Genomic DNA, 16,327 nt, shown 5'->3' with positions numbered 1-16,327 from the left:
GCAAAGTGGGTGGGGTTATATCCTGTCTGGTTGGCCCTGTCCGGGGGTATCGTCAGATGGGCCCACAGTAATTCTCTCTTCTTCCCCTCCCGGAGGACCTGAGCCCGCCCTGCCTGCCTGCCTGCCTGCCTGCCTGCCTGCCTGCCTGCCTGCCTGCCTGCCGTAAAATACACGTTGAAACATTTGGTCGAAAGAACAGACGACTCTTGGTCGACCAAGATTTTATTTTGTCGGGGACAGCCCTAGTCAGTAGAAACAGGAAGAGTGTATGAATAAAGGAACAATAGAGATGTACACTCTACAGGTGAGTCATTACTGGGCTGGAGGATGGAAGGTGTTCTAATCTGCACTTTGATACAATGTCACACCCTCGTTGTGACTATACCACCCACAGAGAACTGTTGTAGTTGTTCAGTCTTTCTATAAACTAGGGTACCAGTGAGGATTTCTTACACTGGAGAACTTGTTACAGCTGTTGATAAGTCTAATAAGAATTGTTCATGCCATTACATTAAGATATAACGAGGGATCATAGCTATATTCAATAAAATTCACAAGTTGATTTAAAACATATGCTTAACCCTTTATCATGGTTGGTGTCTTGACGGATTTGTCCAAAATCGTGTGACATAATCCATTACTTTTCTGTCCTTGCATTTAGGGCAGTGTAAATTGTCCTTATATCATATATTAAGAATGAATCAGTTAATTAGACATTGAACTTGAACCCTGTAAGAATCATGGATCTAGCTGTCAGATATTTATAGAGATCTCAGAAATGCAATGTAACTACTTAACATTTTGTATCTCCTTATGTTACCTGGTGAAAACACACAAATCCAAAATAATACATGCGATTGAAAAATCGAATGCTTATAACTGAAAGAGTCACCTTACCTTGATACCTAAATCGATACTGTCATTAAAGTGGTTCTTCAATGATTTTGCACAACACTTGTTGGATGCGCATTTGGTGTCGAGCTGTTTAATTACGCCGTGACATTTTCACACATCCTCATCTGATCCAGGAAGACATTTTCCGAATGACAGCCAAGTGACGAACAACTGTTGTGATAGTGCATGCAATGCAACAACAGCCCAAATGCTGGACGAAAGGTGTTCGCGCAGCCTGTCTCATAGACTAGACATAACATAATAAAGTAAATCCGGGATTCTCAAATTAGTAAGGCAAAAACTAAAGTAGGGTGGTTGGTTTGGTGGATGGGTAGACGTATAACGCGAACGTCTAGCAACCCAAAGGTTGTGAGTTCGAATACGGACAACTTTTGCATTTTAGCTAATTACTACATGTTAGTGAACCCTTCCCCTAACCTTAACCCTTTTAGCTAACCCTTCCTCTAACCCTAACCCTTTTAGCTAACCCTTCCCCTAACCATAACCCTTTAACCTAACTCCTAAACTAAACCCTAACCTTAACCCACTAGCCTAGCTAACGTTAGCCAGCTAGCTAACGTTAGCCACCTAGCTATTCATGGCTTTATTATGTGTGTCTATGTTTTATTATGTGTGCCTGAGTCAGCCACATAGGCTACAGAAAAATGGCCATGCATGCATCCAATCTATTTAGTCAGGCAACGTCCACATTATTCACACATATTTTAGAATGTAATAATAATTTGAATATCAAGGCCTAAAAAAAATCATTATTCTTAAAGTGGTAATGGCCTACTTTTTCTTTTACAGTTTTTGCATGCTTTTTGTGGGGAGGGGGTTCTATATTAGTCTCTATATGTACTATTATATAAATTATACAATTGTATAAAGTTACAATTAAGTGCTTGAAAAAGTCCCTGTACATCCTTGAATTTGACTTGCCAATGTCTGTATGAACCCTGCTTAAAGGATGTATAGTCCTAGGCCTATGTTGTTGTATAGGTGGAGTAATGGGCTAATTTGCATATATTCACTTTTATTCCTCTAAGTACACATGTGGAACAGCATAAAAATCTTTTTATTTTGACATTTTGATCCCAATGTCACACATTAGGCCCATTATTTATAGAAAGACCCACATTGGGAAAGGCCATGGAAACGCTTGAGCAAAACACTGAGGCAATATGTTTCACATATCCTCCTCATAACCTTGGCTTTAGGAAATTCAGTTAACTTTCCAAAATATGTACAGAAGACCAATTCACCTTAATGCACCTCAGTACATATACAGTAGTATAATTATAACATTATACTGTGTTATACATTATACAGTGGCCTACTTGGTGTGTGAACTGCTGACTGCTCATAATTTGCAGATAGATGTTGACACATCAACCAGGATCAAAGGGCTTTACAGACGCTCCCCACCGCTTGGCTGCAACCCTTCTAATTTAGTGTACCCTGTGCGCACACCCCATGTAGAATACTGGGTCTCTGGCAGCGTTTGGAACTGCCGATCTGCGGTCAAGAACGCAGAGTTTATCTCAGCCTATGCTGCCCTTCAGTCACTTGACTTTTTGGCCCTGATGGAGACATGGATCAACCCAGAGAACACTGCTACTCCAGCTGCTCTTTCTTCATCTGACTATGTTTTCTCTCATAGTCCAAGAGCATCTGGTCGTCGCGGTGGTAACACAGGTCTACTCATTTCTCCTAAATAGAGATTTTCTCTTTTCTCCCTCTCTCACCGGTCAATCTCCTCATTTGAATTCCATGCTGTCACTGTCACTTGTCCACTCAAGCTTAACATTATTGTCATCTATCACCCACCATGTGCCCTTGGAGAGTTCCTCAATGAGCTTGACACCTTGATAAGCTCATTTCCTGACGATGGCTCACTGCTCTTCGTACTTGGCGACTTCAACCTCCTGACGTCTGCCTTAGATTAATTTCTGTCCAACTCTCTCTTTCTCCTCCTTGCCTCTTTTGACCTCACCCTTTCCCAATCCCCTCCAACTCACAAGGCAGGCAATACGCCTGACCTCATCTTTACTAGTTCTGCTCGCCTACTAATCTCACTGAAACCCCCCTCCAGATCTCTGATCACTACTTTGTTTCCTTTTCTGTCTCCCTTTCCTCCAACCCTAACCACTCAGACCCTACCCAGATGGTCATGCGCTGTCGCAATCTTCGCTCTCTCTCTCCAACTACTATTTTCTCTGTATCCACTGCTAAAGCCACTTTCTACCACTCTAAATTTCAAAGCTTCTGCCTCTAACCCTAGGAAACTATTTTCCACCTTCTCCTCCCTCCTTAATCCTCCAACCCCTCCCTCCTCCCTCTCTGCGGACGACTTTGTCAACCACTTTGAAAAGAAGGTTGATGACATCCGCTACTCATTCACTCAGCCTATTGAGTCCACTGGTCTCACTCACACAGAACTACCCTACGCCTTGACCTCTTTCTCCCCAGATGACAGCCTGCGACTAGTGAGGTCTGGCCTCCCGACAACCTGCCTGCTCGACCCCATCCCCTCCTCCCTTCTCCAGACCATCTCTGGAGACCTTCTCCCATTCCTCACTTCCCTCATCAACTCATCCCTGACCACTGGCTGCGTCCCCTCTGACTTCAAAATGGCCAGTCGCTCCCATCTTCAAGAAACGAACACTCAACTCATCTGACGCCAAAGGGTATAGACCTGTATCCCTTCTTTCTTTCCAAAACACTTGAGTGTGCTGTCTCTGATCAACTCTCTCGTTATCTCTCTCAGAACGATCTTTTGACCCTAACCAGTCACGCTTCAAGACGGGTCACTCAACCGAGATTGCTCTTCTCTGTGTCACGGACGCTCTCCGCACTGCCAAAGCTGACTCGCTCTCCTCTGTTCTCATCCTGCTAGATCTATCCGCTGCCTTTGACACTGTGAACCACCAGAGCGTCCTCTCCACGCTCTCAGGGCTGAGCGTCTCAGACTCTACACACTCTTGGATTGCATCCTACCTGGCAGGCGACGTGGAGAGGATCTGTCTGCACCACATACTCTCACTACTGGTGTCCCTCAGGGCTCGGTTCTAGGCCATCTCCTCTTCTCTCTATACACCAAGTCACTCAGCTCCGTCATATCCTCACATGGTCTCTCCTATCATTGCTATGTGGATGACACTCAACTTCTTTTCTCCTTCACTCCTTCTGACACCCAGGTGGCAGCATGCATCTCTGTGTGCCTGGCAGATATCTCAACTTGGATGTCGGCCCACCACCTCAAGCTCAACCTCAACAAAACGGAGCTGCTCTTCCTCCCGGGGAAGGCCTGCCCGCTCAAAGACCTCTCCATCATGGTTGACAACTCCAGTGTCGCCCTCCCAGAGTGCAAAGAACCTTGGCGTGACCCTGGACAACACCCTGTCGTTCTCTGCTAACATCAAAGCAGTGACTCGCTCCTGCAGGTTCATGCTCTACAACATCCGTAGAGTACGACCCTACCTCATACAGGAAGCGGCGCCGGTCCTAATCCAGGCACTTATCCTCTCCCGTCAGGACTACTACAACTTGCTGTTGGCTGGGCTCCCAGCTTGTGCCATCAAACCCCTGGAACTTATCCAGAACGCTGCAGCCCGCCTGGTTTTCAACCTTTCCAAGTTCTCTCATGTCACCCCGCTCCTCTGCACACTCCACTGGCTTCCAGTCAAAGCTCGCATCCACTGCTTACCTACAGAACAGCAAGATAAACTGCCCCTCCCTATCTTCAGGCTATGCTCAAACCCTACACCCCAACCCGAGCACTCCGTTCTGCCACCTCAGGTCTCTTGGCCCTCCCACCCCTACGGGAGGGAAGCTCCCACTCAGCCCAGTCCAAGCTCTTCTCTGTCCTGGCACCCCAATGGTAGAAGCAGCTTCCCCATGAAACTAGGACAGCAGAGTGCCTGCCCATCTTCCGGAAACATCTGAAACCCTACCCCCCTTCTAGCTCTGACTCTACTGATAGCTACTTTTATTGAAGAAAAATATACTTCCTATGCCTGTGATATGTGATCGTCCCATCTAGCTATCTTAAGATGAATGCACTAACTGTTAGTCGCTCTGGATAAGATTACTAAAATGTTCATTAACAGGGTGGCTTTATTGCTACATTAATAGCTTCACGTGCTGGAATTCCAGGTTTCCTCTCCTAAGAATTACTAGGCTAATTCTATTCCTTATAGGCTGCCCTTCTTCTGCTGAACTGAACAAAATTCACTCTGAGGGTGAGCTTGTAGCTCAAGAGACCTTAGATGGCCTGTATAGGCCTTGGTTGGCAGTGCTGGATGGAGTGGGGTAACGATGCTGGCTCAATGCTGTTGGACTGCACTGCATGAGCGTTTCACACAAGGGCACCATTGTTTCTGCCTCTCAAGCTCTCACTAACGGGCCTCCTCACATGCTGCTAAAATCCCCACACAGACTTGTAACCAAGCAGGAATGAAATCAGAAATGTCTTAAAGTCATAGGAAAATAGATGAAGACAGATGGCGCAATAGATAGCTACAATGCTTATATTCAATTAGCAACAAGTGTTTGTTTATTGAAATCACAACTAATGGCTGTGTTGCTATAGAGGAAACACTCAGCCTTGCCCTTGTGGGACAAATGACAATAGACAGATTCACATAGCCAAACCTTTTGATCAAGGTCCCAATCTAACATAATTTGAGACAGGAATCGAAACATGATATAAAGTTTGTGTATTAAAATCCTACCTCTTTCTTCTAGACTTTATCCTACAGCAGTGAGCTCTCTCCCACAAGTGAAGGAGCTGATTTTCCGCTCTGTACAAATCTCTTTTCATTCTCCACTAACGCTTTGACTTGTGAAATAGAAACTGCTCTCTCTGTCTAAAGCTTTCCTCTGAAGAAATATCAACAAATCGGGCTGAAAGTGACTTCTGGTTTTTATTTCATCTTCTAAATAGTAAGGGATATTAGGAAATATAAACTTTTCTGTTTTGCATGCAAGGTTTATTGACGTCACACTGATTACTACTCTCATGTCCGCCTGAATAATGTATTTCCTTTATTACGATAAGTGATGTAAATAGAAGTATCCATTTCAAATTACTTTCTCTTTCTCTCTCTTAGCAGTTAGTTACTCTTTTACACAAGAGCAAGAACACACACAAGGGCAATAATTTCACACATATTTGAGTTAGGGCTGTATCTCTGTTAGGGTGTAATTGATACTTTTCTCGCCTACCCACTCTGTACTCTACTTTTTCTCCCTGCTTGGTGCTCTACCTGTTCTCCTCAAAGTGGTTGATGAGGTCCAAGACTTTGGAGGGTTTCTCCCGGCTCTTCCCCGTCACCGCCCCTCCTCCTCCCTCCTCCATGGTGGCTCTGAGGAGTGCTCTCTCCACGCGCCCCAGCGCCAGTGGGGGGCCAGCAGGCACCGTCACCTGGCTCTGGAGGTGCGCTGGCTTCGGAGGCACTGGGGGGATGATAGGAGAAGGTCAGTTGTCAGGGCTAGAGAGGCAGTTGGTTTTTAGGTTGGGTCACTCTAGGGGCCTCTCTATGAATGTACTGGAGACGGGACAGGAGCCCAATACACAATCCCCATCAGCATTGTTGACTGTGTTTTGTGGAGTTTTGTGTTGTCATGTATACTTCCAACACAAGGTGGCAGCACAGGTTACTAAAAGCTAGTCTCATTCCAGAGTGTATGCAACCGCGTGTCTATAAGCCTGCAAAACATGGCTACATTTAGGCATAACATTTACCACCCAGAATGAGATTCAAATATAGCCATTACTATGGACTAGCAGTATCTTTATATAGCATGAACTATTCTATAATCCATAGAGGGGATGGCCAATGGACTGTTGTCATGTAGAGGGAAGTGTTGGGGAGTAGTGAACTACATCTAGTTCAACTAGTAATTTAACTACGTTTTGCAGTAGGTTGGTGGTAGTTTAACTAAATTCAAATAAAGGTAGTGTTTTCAGTTGTTAATTATGTTTTGCCATGTAGTGGTGTAGCTAACTACTGGAACTACACACTACACTTTTGGCATAAAATAAATAAAATATGGTTAAGAAGGGCAATAATTTTTCGGCATCAGACCTGCCTAATTCTCACTTGAAAATTGTTTGTGTGTTTAATAAGCTAAATTACACATGCTGTTAAAATATTTCCCCAAAGTGATCTGTTTGTTGTCTATGACATTTCAGATTTAGGCTCATATGATAATTTTTCAAAGTAACTTTAGTTAAGTAAACTATATTTTTTTAAGGTTAGCTTTAGTGTAGCTAAACCTCTTCCAGTGTGAAGTAATTGGTAGCTTGGTAAACTACACTGAGTGTACAAAACATTAAGTACACCTGCTCTTTCCATGACATAGACCAGGGGTGTCAAACTCATTTTAGCTCAGGGGCCACATGGAGGAAAATCTATTCCCAAGTGGGCCGGACCGGAAAAATCATGGTATATATAACTTAAAAACAACAACTTCAGATTGTTTTCTTTGTTTTAATACGATCAACATACAACATAAAGCTGGAGCCTGAGGACAGTGTGTCCAAAATAGTACAAGCACAACATCACTATTAATCATAAAACACGTCAAGTTTATTTGAAAATTCTAAAGAAAAATAACACACAAACACACAATGCCCCAGTGATTAACAGAACTGTTTCACAGATCACAGAACTATATCAGGGTGTCATTTCTCAGGCAGAAATGTAGATAAAAATAATGAAATCCTGTTCCCCAAACAAGTGCAAGAACCACAGAGTCAAGAATAGGTTAAATATACAAATAAATTAAAAACAATAGCACATCAACATAAAAACATATAAACATAAATCTGAAAGCGTTGCTCAAACTCCCGTAACAGTCCCGTTATTTTATCTTTGAACCGCTTCATGTCTGCCACATGTTGGGTCGTGCACACATTTTTCAGACAGGGGAAGTGAGCTGCATCACCACCGGCAAGTTGCGTCTCCCACAATGACAGCTTCAACTTGAAAGAACGTATGCTGTCATAATACTGCGTGACAACTTTGTTGCGCCCTTGCAGCTGTTTGTTCAAGTTATTCAGGTGCTCTGTAACATCCACCATAAATGCAAGGTCCTGCATCCATTCTGCGGAATGAAATTCTAACACTGGTTTGCCCTTTTCTTCCATGAACTGTTCAATTTCTTCTCGTAAATCAAAGAAACGCCTCAGCACAGCACCTCGGCTTAACCATCTTACCTCAGTGTGGTATGGCAGGCCATAGATGTGGTCTTTCTCTCTGAGAAGGCTGTCAAACTGACGGTGATTCAGGCTTCTGGATCGGATGAAATTAACAGTTTGGATGACCACCTTCATGACGTTATCCATCTTTAATGACTTGCAACACAAAGCCTCCTGGTGCAAAATACAGTGAAAAGTCAAAAAATTACGTCCTCCATTTGCAGATTGCACTTTCTCTCTGAACCTTGTCACAACGCCTGCTTTTTTCCCGATCATTGAGGGCGCACCATCTGTAGCCAGGCTGACAGCGCGGGACCAGTCCACTCCGACCCTGTCCAGCGTGCCGACGAGTGCGGTAAAAATATCAGCTGCTGTCGTTGTATCTGTCATTGGCACCAACTCCACGAACTCCTCAGTGACGGTCAATGTGTCATCAACTCCGCGGATGAAAATGGCCAGTTGTGCAACATCTGTAATGTCCGTGCTTTCATCAATTGCAACCGAAAACGCAATAAATGACTTTACTTTTTGCTTCAACTGGCTGTCCAAATCCACTGAAAGATCGGAAATCCTGTCTGCAACTGTGTTTCTTGTCAGGCTGATATTTGCAAAAGCCTGCCGCTTTTCAGGGCACACAATCTCCGCTGCCTTCATCATGCATGTTTTTACAAATTCACCCTCACTAAATGGTTTTGAAGCCACTGCGATTTCATTAGCAATGAGGTAGCTAGCTTTCACTGCAGCGTCACTGATGTCTCGGCTGTGAGTAAACACAGACTGCTGTTTCTTCAGACCCGCCAACAGTTAATTCACCTTCTCTCATCTCCGCTGTCCTTGAAAGTTGTCATATTTGTCGGCATGAAGACTCACATAGTGGCGACGAAGGTTATATTCTTTCAGCACTGCAACATGCTCTGAACACACCAAACATACAGCTTTCCCATTCAATTCCGTGAATAAATAGGATGACCATTTTTCTTGGAACACTCTGCACTCTGCGTCCACTTTTCTCTTTTTTGACAGAGACATATTGGGGCAATGAGGGTGCCAAAGCACATAATGTTAAAAGTAGAAGCCGTAATAAAGATCGCGGGCAAAACAAAGTAGCTCATTGGCTGCACGTGCTTGACCTACTTGCTCTGCCCCGGTATAAACAGTTTGCTTGCTTAACACAATTGCTATTGCGCCATCCAGTGGACGCAATTGGAACAGCATTTTTATTTTATTTTTATTTTTTTGTAAATCATCTCGCGGGCCGGATTAAACCCGTTTGCGGGCCTGATCCGGCCCGCGGGCCGGACGTTTGACACCCCTGACATAGACTGACCAGGTGAATCCAGGTGAATGCTATGATCCCTTATTGATGTCACTTGTTAAATCCACTTCAATCAGTGTAGATGAAGGGGAGGAGACAGGTTAAAGAAGGCTTTTTAAGCCTTGAGACAATTGAGACATGGATTGCGTATGTGTGCCATTCAAAGGGTGAATAGGCAAGACAAAATATTTACGCGCCTTTGAACGGGGTATGGTAGTAGGTGCCAGGCACACCGGTTTGTGTCAAGAACTGCAACGCTGCTGGGTTTTTCACCCTCAACAGTTTCCCGTGTGTATCAACAATGTTCCACCACCCAAAGGACATCCAGCCAACTTGACAAAACTGTGGGAAGCATGGAGTCAACATGGGCCAGCATCCCTGTGGAACACTTTCGACACCTTGTAGAGTCCATGCCCTGACGAACTGAGGCTGTTCTTAGGGCAAAAGGCAGGGCGGGGCTGTGCAACTCAACATTAGGAAGGTGTTCCTAATGTTTGGTATACTCAGTGTATATTTTCAGAGTAGCTTCCCCAACACTGGAAGAGGGTTAGAGTTGTCCTTCTTATCGCTAGAGAATGATTTACTGTGTTCAAATAAAAGAGGAATGCAACACCACTAAAGTCAAGGTTTCCCCACTGTGTCACACTGTGTGTCTGGTTACATAACTCGCTCTTCCGTGTCGCGAGAGCTGCTTTGTCATGTATGTTCCGAGTCACGTGTGAGTAATTATCCAAATGTAAACAAGTGTCAGTATGTCTAAGCAGCACTGCTCTCAGCGCTCTGTTGTCCTGTGTGGTTCAGTTGGTAAGAGCGTGGTGGAAGACTGGCACCAGGGTTGGGGTCAATTCCAATTTTATTTGAAATTCCAATTCAATTCTTGAAATCACTCATGAAGTGGAGAATTTACATTGAATTTAATTAAAATGAAATTCAACAATCTTGAAGTTATGGAATTGGAATTGAATTGGAATTAGACTGTTTGGACTTTTTGCATTGGAATTTAATTGGAATTCCCAGTTAATGGAATGAATGCACATAGTATAAAAAATTGACTGTATGATATGTTTTTAATAATTTCAACCTGTATTCCTATATTTCCAGTATAGCTAGACTGTCTAAACAGTGACATGATCAGCCTGAAAGCCTGAGGGTATTGAATTCAAATTGGATTTTGTGGAACTGTTGGGGATAATTTTGGTATTTGGTATTTCATTAGGATCCCCATTAGCTGTTGCGAAAGCAGAAGCTACTCTTCCTGGGGTCCACACAAAACATGAAACATTACATAATACAGAACGTTAATAGACAAGAACATCACAAGGACAGAACTATACACATTTAAAAACGTCACACAGCCTACATATCAATACATACACATAAAATATCTAGGTCAAATAGGGGAGAGGCGTTGTGCCGTGAGGTGTTGCTTTATCTGTTTTTTGAAACCAGGTTTGCATTTGAGCAATATGAGATGGAAGGGAGTTCCATGCAATAATGGCACTATATAATACTGTACGCTTTCTTAATTTTGTTCTTGATTTGGGGACTGTGAAAAGACCCCCGGTGGCATGTCTGGTGGGGTAAGTGTGTGTGTCAGAGCTGTGCATAAGTTGACTATGCAAACAATTTGGAATTTCCAACACATTAATGTATCTTATAAAAATAAGAAGTGATGCAGTCAGTCTCTCCTCAACTCTTAGCCTAGAGAGACTGGCATGCATAGTATTTATATTAGCCCTCTGATTACATTTACATTTACATTTTAGTCATTTAGCAGACGCTCTTATCCAGAGCGACTTACAGTTAGCGCATACATTATTTTTATCGAACCCACAACCCTAGCGTTGCAAACGCCATGCTCTACCAACTGAGCTACATCCCCATGAAGAGCAAGACGTGCCGCTCTGTTCTGGGCCAGCTGCAGCTTAACTAGGTCTTTCTTTGCAGCACTTGACCACATGGCTGGACAATAATCAAGATAAGACAGAACTAGAGCCTGCAGGCCTTGCTTTTGGAGTGTGGTGTCAAAAAAGCATGGACAGACCTCTCCCCATCTTTACAACAATTGAATGACAGGTTATGGTCAATAATATCAAAGACTGCACTGAAATCTAATAGTACAGCTCCCACAATCTTATTATTATTAATTCATTTCTTTCAACCAATCATCAGTAATTTGTGTCAGTGCAGTACACTTTGAGTGCCCTTCTCTATAAGCATGCTGAAAGTTGTCAATTTGTTTACAGAGAAATAGCATTGTATTTGGTCAAACACATTTTTTCCAACAGTTTGCTAAGAGCTGGCAACAAGCTGACAGGTATGCTGATAGAACCAGTAAAGGCCTCTTTACTACTTTCCCTCCAGGCCTGAGGACAAACACCTTCCTCTAGACTCAGATTAAAGATACTGGAATTTGAATTGAATTAAATGGAATTTACAGGGAGAGAGAATTTAATTATAATTGAATTTGTGGAATTGACCCCAACCCTGGTTGGTACTAACAACACCAGGGTCATGGGTTTGATTCCCACTGGGGTCACATATTCTAAAGTGTATGAACTCACTGTATTGTAAATCGCTTTGGATAGAAATGTCTGCTAAATGGTATATTAAAAAGCATTATTATCAGTACCTTGTGGTTTGGGCTGCAGTAAGGGCCTGCTGGCCAAGCCTCTTCCATTGACACCCCTCCTGCTCTTCTCACTGGGACTCTTCCCACACAGACCTGTCCGACTGACTCTCGCACTGCGGGGGCCACTGCCGCGTTCACTGGGGCTGCTGCTTAGAGCTGGAACAGAGAGAGAGAGAGAGAGAGAGAGAGGGAGAGAGAAGGAGAGCAAGAAAGAGGAACGGTGAGATTCCTTACACTCAACAACACTCATTTGGCCACAGTGCATATGAGCAGAGTAAGTGTTGCTCCATCTAACCCTCACAGAATATCTCCCACTGCCCCTTGCTTGCAATGATTGTATTCCTTGTGCTGGGGACAATAAAAGGCCACTCTAAAATGTGCAGTTTTGTCACACAACACAATGCCACAGATGTCTCAAGTTTTGAGGGAGCTTGCAATTTGCATGCTGACTGCAGGAATGTCCACCAGAGCTGTTGCTACCATAAGCTGCCTCCAACATCGTTTTAAAGAATTTGGCAGTACGTCCATACGGCCTCAAAACCACAGACCACGTGTAACCTCGCCAGCCCAGGACCTCCACATCCGGCTTCTTCACCTGCGGGATCGTCTGAGACCAACCACCCAGATAGCTGATGAAACTGTGGGTTTGCACAACCAAATAATTTCTGCACAAACTGTCAGAAACTGTCTCAGGGAAGCTCACCTGTATGCTCGTCGTCCTCACCAGGGTCTTGACCTGACTGCAGTTCGGCGTCATACAGAGATACCGTGACGAGATGCTGAGGACCATTATCGTGCCATTCATCCGCCGCCATCACCTCATGTTTCAGCCTGATAATACACGGCCCCATGTTGCAAGGATCTGTATGCAATTTCTGGAAGCTGAAAATGTCCCAGTTCTTCCATGGCCTGCTTCCTCACCAGATATGTCACCCATTGAGCATGTTTGGGATGCTCTGGATCGACGTGTACGACAGCGTGTTCCAGTTTCCGCCAATATCCAGCAACTTCGCACAGCCATTGAAGAGGAGTGGGACAACATTCCACAGGCCACAATCAACAGCCTGATCAACTCTATGCGAAGGAGATGTCGCGCTGCATGAGGCAAATGGTTAGCCCACCAGATACTGACTGGTTTTCTGATCCACACCCCAACTTTTTTTTAAAGGTATCTGTGACCAACAGATGCATATCTTTATTCCTAGTCATGTGAAATCCATAGACTAGGGCCTAATGAATATATTTCAATTGACTGATTTCCTTTTATGAACTGTAACTCAGTAAAATATTTGAAATTGTTGCATGTTGCGTTTATATTTTGTTCAGCATAAATACATGACTTAACTCGGTTGTTGGTTGAGTGAACACCCACACAAACCTTCACTCAGCATCTATACAGTATAATCAATGTGTAACATTGTCAATTGTTTCTGAGAGGCTGTTCATTCACTAGCGCTGCAGAGCCTGCATTACTGCATGTGATGAAACAAACTAATTTGCTTATTCGCTCCATGCTCAGTAAGTCTACAGAGAAGAGTTCACTGAATGAAGTAAAGGCCCATCCCAGTGGTATGAATAATTGAAATGTGACCTAAATACCTTAATAAACTCAATCTCTTCAATCTTAAAAATAGATCACTGTTTCTCTTTGCTCTAAAAGTATCATACTTTTTATAGCATACCTTCAACTCACAATACCGCTATAAAAAAGTATGATTCACTCATCATAACAAGGAAGGAACTCCAGTGGCATTCTACACTCTTAGAAAAAAGGTTTCCATAGGAGAACCCCTTTTGGTTCCAGGTAGAACTGTTTTTGGTTCCAGGTAGAACTGTTTTGGGTTCCATGTAGAACCCTCTGTGGAAAGGGTTCTACATGGAACTCAAAAGGGTTCTTTCTACCTGGAACCAAAAGGGTTCTACCTGGAACCAAAAAGGGTTCTTCAAAAGGTTCACCTATGGGGACAGTCAAAGAACCCTTTTAGGCTCTAGATAGCAACCTTTTTTCCAAGAGTGTATACATGGTGATGTACACTGAGTATATAAAACATTAAGAACACCTTCCTAATATTGAGTTGCACCCCCCCACCCCCCTTTTGCCCTCAGAACAGCCTCAATTCGTCGGGGCATGGACTCTAAAAGGTGTCGAAAGTGTTCCACAAGGATGCTGGCCCATGTTGACTCCAATGCTTCCCACAGTTGTGTCAAGTTGGCTGGATGTCCTTTGGGTGGTGGAACATTCTTGATACACACGAAAACTGTTGAGGGTGAAAAACCCAGCAGCATTGCAGTTCTTCACACAAACCAGTGCGCCTGGCACCTACTACCATACCCCGTTCAAAGGCACTTAAATCCTTTTTCTTGCCCATTCACCCTCTGAATGGCACACATACACAATCCATGTCTTAATCGTCTCAAGGCTTAAAAATCCTTCTTTAACCTGTGTCCTCCCCTTCATCTACACTGATTGAAGTGGATTTAACAAGTGACATCAATAAGGGATCATACCATTCACCTGGATTCACCTGGTCAGTCTATGTCATGGAAAGAGCAGGTGTTCTGAATGTTTTGTACACTCTAGCTATTTTTACAGCTCCGCTTCAATTACAGACAACACGGCTTTTACAAGAAATGGTCTAGTAGTGACTGACTAGGAAAGTCCCACGATCTGCTGGGGGTGGGATACTTTTAGAGCTGGCCTCAAGAACTCGGCTGATTAAATGCTTGACATCATCTGCAATCACTTTAAAGGGTAAATTTAGAACATGTTTTGGTCCATATAACCAATTTCGGTTAAAATCAAGTCTCCACATCCAAATCAAGTCGCCTAGCGGAACATGTATGTTAGTGATTGTAGAAAGAGTCAGTGACACCCTCTATAGTAAATCTCCAGAGGTTGTTATTAACATGCCAAACACCCTGTCATTCTGATGTAAATCACCTACATCTTTTCACTCACAGTGAAATGCAGACCCTCTCCACAACAGAGCAGCCAGTGTGTGGTTCTAGGTGTACTGTTTGTCACTGATGTAAACACCTGTGGAGTGTATGGACCTCTGGCCCTACCTCTTTCTGTTGTCGTAAAAGGGACAATCTGCGATAGGTACATCCATTTCTTTTAAACTTTTAAATCAATGATATACAGTGCCTTGCAAAAGTATTCATCCCCCTTGGCGTTTTTCCTATTTTGTTGCATAACAACCTGTAATTTAAATGGATGTATATTTGGATTTCATGTAATGGACATACACAAAATAGTCCAAATTGGTGAAGTGAAATGAAAAAAAGAACTTGTTTGAAAAAATGCTAAAAAATAAATAACGGAAAACTGCTGTGTGCATATGTATTCACCCCCTTTGCTATGAAGCCCCTAAATAAGATCTGGTGCAACCAATTACATTCAGAAGTCACATAATTAGTTAAATAAAGTCCACCTGTGTGCAATCTAAGTGTCACATGATCTCAGTATATATACACCTGTTCTGAAAGGCCCCAGAGTCTGCAACACCACTAAGCAAGGGGCACCACCAAGCAAGCGGCACCATGAAGACCAAGGAGCTCTCCAAACAGGTCAGGGACAAAGTTGTGGAGAAGTACAGATCAGGGTTGGGTTATAAAAAAAATATCCTAAACTTTGAACATCCCACGGAGCACCATTAAATCCATTATTAAAAAATGGAAATAATATGGCACCACAACAAACCTGCCAAGAGAGGGCCGCCCACCAAAACTCACAGACAAGGCAAGGAGGGCATTAATCAGAGAGGCAACAAAGAGACCAAAGATAACAAACTCCAAACGAGCTTCAACGCCATACAACACTCCTTCCGTAGCCTCCAACTGCTCTTAAACACTAGTAAAACTAAATGCATGCTCTTCAACCGAACGCTGCTTGCACCCACCCACCCAACTAGAATCACTACTCTCGGCGGGTCTGACCTAGAGTATGTGGATAACTACAAATACCTAGGTGTCTGGTTAGACTGTAAACTCTCCTTCCAGACTCACATTAAGCATCTCCAATCAAAAGTTAGATCTAGAATCGGCTTCCTATTTCGCAACAAAGCCTCCTTCACTCATGCTGCCAAACATGCCCTCGTAAAACTGACTATCCTACCGATCCTTGACTTCGGCGATGTCATTTACAAAATAGCCTCCAACACTCTACTCAGCAAATTGGATGTAGTCTATCACAGTGCCATCCGTTTTGTCACCAAAGCCCCATATACTACCCACCATTGTGACCTGTACGCTCTTGTTGGCTGGCCCTCACTACATA

The 16,327-nt window shown here is 43.5% G+C and overlaps 1 protein-coding gene across 1 annotated transcript in view; it reads right to left on the bottom strand.

Annotated features, from left to right (window-relative positions):
• The window catches only part of LOC121532295 (FYVE, RhoGEF and PH domain-containing protein 4-like), a 91,643-nt gene that overhangs the window by 12,617 nt on the left and 62,699 nt on the right, over positions 1-16,327 (bottom strand). The window contains exon 7 of the mRNA XM_045205108.1: positions 6,165-6,354. Coding sequence (XP_045061043.1) covers positions 6,165-6,354 — 190 coding nt within the window. The remainder of the gene's footprint in view (positions 1-6,164; positions 6,355-16,327) is intronic.

Source organism: Coregonus clupeaformis, chromosome 19, assembly GCF_020615455.1.
Source record: "Coregonus clupeaformis isolate EN_2021a chromosome 19, ASM2061545v1, whole genome shotgun sequence".
Classification (NCBI taxonomy): domain Eukaryota; kingdom Metazoa; phylum Chordata; class Actinopteri; order Salmoniformes; family Salmonidae; genus Coregonus; species Coregonus clupeaformis.
Note: the sequence above shows the minus strand (reverse complement) of the source record. Positions and strands in the feature narration are given on the sequence as shown.